The sequence below is a fragment of the Trachymyrmex septentrionalis genome, unplaced genomic scaffold (assembly GCF_001594115.1).
Source record: "Trachymyrmex septentrionalis isolate Tsep2-gDNA-1 unplaced genomic scaffold, Tsep1.0 scaffold123, whole genome shotgun sequence".
NCBI lineage: Eukaryota > Metazoa > Arthropoda > Insecta > Hymenoptera > Formicidae > Trachymyrmex > Trachymyrmex septentrionalis.
The window spans coordinates 157,726-162,775 of NW_017304363.1; the positions used below are offsets into that span (position 1 = coordinate 157,726).

Sequence of the window (5,050 nt, forward strand, 5' to 3'; positions counted from 1 at the left end):
ATTTTTAAGAAACGTACTCAGCTTGAGCAATCACTCGTGATTGTTCCAACAGATATACTGAAATTCGCGCACCAGTCACCTTTCCGCCTTTTGTCATTGTTAGGTCTAGGTACTTTCCGAATCTGGAAGAATTCGCATTGATACCGGTCGTGGCATTTCCGAAAGCTTCCATTATAGGATTTATTTGGAGTATTCTCTCCTCGAGGTTACGATTCGGCGCCTTGCTGAGATAGACGAGCTGTTTCAGTAGTAAATTTGCGCTTTCCGTCTTTCCGGCGCCTGATTCGCCGCTGATAACTATCGCTTGGTTTTGACGTTGATGAAGGAGAGCTTGATACGCGGCATCGGCAACCGCAAATATGTGTGGGGGATTATCCGATCTCGCTTGTCCTTTGTATCGTTTTTGTTCCTGTAAAGAATAAACTGTTTATTATAGTAATTATCGTGATTGATACTTTATTTATTATTCATTAATACAATATTGATTAAAACCAGCAATTTATGTGTGTTTATTAATGCAATATGTGTCTATTAATGCGATAATATAACAATTTATCTAATATAAATAAAATACTCACGATACCGGTATATAAACCTAGATTAGTGAAAGGATTAACAGCAACCAGTATATCCCCGATATACGTGTATATCTGCGCTTGCTCATATCGGTGCTGTAATTGATCGACAATAGCCTCTTCCGATAGCATGTCGAGAGCCGCCAGATCATCCATGTACATCTTCTCTGGTCTCGTCTTGCGGTCCGTCTTCAATTTACCATGTTTCGTAGTCACTTCCGGCTGCCGGTGAACGCGACCCTCTGTTCTCTGTCTACGAATCTCTTCTCTCAATTGCTCTCTGATTTTCTCTACGATTGGTTCCACCTTTGTCAATAATGGATGCTCTCTCAATTCACTGGCGAACGGCCGATGCTCCAAATCTTTCACCAAGCATTCGGCTATAAAATCCGTCAGTTCCGACGAATATACATCTGGATTTTTCAAGGAAGGGGGAGGATTTCTCGGAATTTGAAATAGCGCCCGCATGGGATGTAATTCCGATAAGGGTGGGTCACCCTCGGCCAACTCGATAGCGGTAATGCCGATCGACCAGACATCGCAACGCGAATCGTACGATGAATCCAATTGCTGCTCGCAAGCTATTACCTGTTTTATGACACGATCGAAGCACAGTTGTATTTGAAAATTTGCAAAATTACGAAACGATGGAATATTTCGAAATTATATGCATGTATAAGAGTCGCTTCCTAGATAAATAGATCGTTCGATTTGCCATATATCATTTTCGTTGCTTTGATTCATTACAAAATTTTCACTTAAAAAAAAAAAAAACAGCGAAATTTCTGAAATAAACTCACCTCCGGTGCCATCCAATATGGCGTTCCGACAGATGTGTTTTTCCTGGCGAGAGTCGCAGCCAGATGTGAAGATACACCAAAATCGACCAATTTGACACGCGCTTCTTCCGTGAGGAGGATATTATGACCTTTCACGTCGCGATGCATGCAATGATTACTGTGCAGAAAGATCAGAGCTTCGACGGTCTCCTTCAAGATATAAGCTATTTGGTCATCCGTTAGGCGACTGCCACGTTTTTTAAGACCCTGTACGAGGTCGGTCACGGAACCTCCAGTGCACAACTGGAACCGGAGCAATTAATTTTTTACATAACCCGATTCCGTTTATTCTTGGAAAGATCGACAAATTGATATACGTACACACAGAAAGAACAATTTTTCTATATTTAAAGATTAACAAATTTAATTAAATATACACAGATCTGAAAATAATCTTTGTTAAACTATCAAATAATTATGTAGGACGCTCAAGCTTGTTGTTAGAATCAATCAACATTTTTTGTAGCAGTACTGATTGTGCGTGAGTTTCTTACAAAATTATTTTCAGATCTGTATCTAGAAAATCTTTAGATTTTTAGCAAAATCGTTCTTTTCGCGTAGGAAAGCAGAAAGTAACTAATTTATATAAAAATTTCGATTGATTAAGAAATACATTTTCTTTATTGATTCTCTTACTCTTGTTTTCTTTTTTTAACGGAAGATATATATTTATAGAATTCAATTAGAATGGATAACAGCTTTTATCAGCAAGCATCGTTTAATTTATTACAATTAATTATACAAGTAATTTTGTATTTTTAATTTTTTTTATTAAAAAAAAAATTCATTTCATTTTCTCTTCTGTGAATTTGTTTTATGACAAATTTGATGACTGTACCTCCATCACGAACCATAATTGATCTTCTTCCTGACCAGGCTTCGCTCGCTTTAAATATAAACCGTGAAAAATGGGAATATTTGGGTGTAGACTCAAATCTCTCAGCACCAAATATTCTTCTTCAATCTCTTCGATGTTATCAGCGACATTCTCCAATATTTTGATAGCTACCTTGTTGCCAGTTTCATTATCGTAAGCAGCGTACACTTCACCATAAGTACCCTCGCCGATCAATTCTTCCAATCGAAAACGCTCACCTGGATCCGGTATCACATCGAAATTGACATGTTGACTGAGACCGTGGTATGCCATGTTAGTTCCACCTCCAGTCATTTCTACACATAATCGATGAACGCGTCGCTGTTAGAATCTTGTGAGTTAAGGTGCGATTATGTCAATGCGGAGACTTTCAAAACAATAACAGCTCCAACAAGATATTATTTAAATCGTTTTTGCTTTCTTCGCTCTCGAATGTTGAAAGTAATAACAATGAAGCGTTGAAATTTCTATGAAGTAGGGTAATAACATTGGAATATCTTGTTACTTTTAAAAATTACTTACGCGACGACATTTCCATCGATTTTTTTTTTTACTGAACACGGAACACTTTTTGCAAAAGATGTGTTAAAGCGCATTAAAGAAAGTTTTATCGCAGCCGCTCACCGCTGATAATAGTATAGCTTTTACCGAAGTAATATTATCGATCGATTATTTTTTTTACATGCTTTCCTCGAAAGTTTGAAATCTCAAAAATCTTAATACTTTATTGGAGTGGCATCAATGGAACGTTGTTAACTCTATCGGCTGTGACACGCTACTGGGAGCGTTCTTTTTCCAATTGGATATCTATTAACTCCTTAATAGTATTAGTTCGAGTATTAGGCTTGTATTGGTTAGACCGGCGCACTTTTGCTGCGTCTCAAATATAGGTCTGCTAAGAAAGATGCGCTTCGTTTAATTTCAAGTTTCTTTCGTGACTGTACATTGAAAGACTGGTCGTGAAAATCATTAAATAGTGCATTCGTGCACAGTACGAAGATCAATTTGTGCGAATGCACAGAGAAAGCTACGGTAACATTGAAAACATTGGAAAATTTATTTAATTCTATTAGAATATTCAAATTTTTTTTCTATATTTAACTCTCTGTGCATTAAAATCTCTTAGCGAGATTCCACGTCAACTTTTACGTGCAAAATTGTTGTTACGATATAAGCATTTACTAATGATTTTCTAAAGTTCCAATACATTCTTTGTGCACTAAAATTTCTCACCGTGATATATGCTTTGTCAATTAAAAAGTAAATATTATATTGCTATTTTTGATATATTGTATGACAGAAATTATTTTATTTTGCAAGGTAAAACAAATAGTATGAGATTTAATCATTGTATTTTTATTGCTTACATCTTATTCTAATAATATGTTTTGCTATCAATGAGACGGTCTATTTTTCTCATAACGAGGACACGTATTTCGAACAATATTGACTTTATATTGGAAGTCCTATCCAATTGAACGAAGCCATGTAAGGAACAATAAGCTCAGTAGTAGCTTCAAGCAATGTCTCGTTGCAACATATTGAATATATGAATATAAACAGTTAATAAAACTTTCATAAATTTTGTCTTCTTTTCCAGTGCTCATTATACAACGAGAAAGATTGTTTGATAATTTATAAACCTGATATTTCTGGATAATAGGATAAATCCAAACTATTTAGATACTCTCTCGATTACTATAACCGATTTTACTCAATGTTCGTTCGTGCATATCGGCGAAAGGATTTCTCTCAGAGTGCTTCACAACTCGCCTTGCTAATTTTCGATGCATTTAATTTCACTAGGCATGCAGATTGTTTTCGTAGCGTGACTGACAAGAATGTCTTAATTGAACATAAAAAATCGCATATCAAATCATCTTTTTACTGAAATTTCAATAGGTAAACAGTAATGGTAATCGGAATTGTTAAAATAATTACCAATAGATATATTAATGTCTATCAATGGAACTAATTGGAAAAGTAACTAGAAATTATTTTGAATGACAAATTGAGATATATAAATTACATGTTAAAGTATATTTGAATAATAATTAACTGCTGTTAATGTACTAATAATGCAACTTACATAGATTTCTTATTAAAGGTTTTATCATGCAAAATTATGCACACGCTAAATATGCAGGCACATAATTACTGCATGAGTAAAATGATGGGAATCATGTCAAAAGCACATTTCTGTTGAATTATTTTCATGCGCAAGAGTCTGCGCGCATAATTATAACAATTGCACTGGAACTTTATGAGATCACTAGTAAATACCTATACCGTAACAACGGTTTTTACACGTAAAAGTTGATGTGGGAACTCTTCCAGATCTCTTGTACTAAAAATAATGTGTACAACTGCAAACAAGTGTTTATCTCATTAAGATACATGATACAATAAACGATTTCTACGTCGAATTAATAACAAGGCTATCTTCTGCATCACCGATCAAGATGATTAAGAAGATTCAATTTGTTAAATTGAATTTATCATTGAGTTTCTTCGAAACGTGATAATAGCGTTCTTATTAGTAAACAACATTTTCTTTTCTATGTGATATTGAAAGTTTTCAAAACCACAAATCGGCTAAAATCATAAAATCATATGTAATTGGCTAAAATAAAATAATATTGTTAATGTTAGTGCTTGAAGCGAAAGTAGTGAAACGTAGCAATTATCTTGACGGTCAAAGAACCAATAGTTATTTTATAAACTAAGCCATTTTTTTAACACAGCACGTTAAGGAAATA

General features: G+C 34.7%; 1 protein-coding gene across 2 annotated transcripts in view; it reads right to left on the reverse strand.

Annotated features, from left to right (window-relative positions):
• LOC108755642 (myosin-IIIb-like) overlaps window positions 1–2,899 on the reverse strand; it is a 10,689-nt gene extending 7,790 nt beyond the window's left edge. For both annotated transcript variants that reach the window (XM_018498761.1, XM_018498771.1), the window contains exons 1-5: window positions 2,814–2,899; window positions 2,253–2,587; window positions 1,376–1,657; window positions 579–1,163; window positions 18–409 (exon numbers count right to left, since the gene is read on the reverse strand). In XM_018498761.1, coding sequence (XP_018354263.1) covers window positions 18–409; window positions 579–1,163; window positions 1,376–1,657; window positions 2,253–2,587; window positions 2,814–2,829 — 1,610 coding nt within the window. In that variant the 5' untranslated portion in view covers window positions 2,830–2,899. The remainder of the gene's footprint in view (window positions 1–17; window positions 410–578; window positions 1,164–1,375; window positions 1,658–2,252; window positions 2,588–2,813) is intronic.
• Window positions 2,900–5,050: the final 2,151 nt, after the last annotated feature.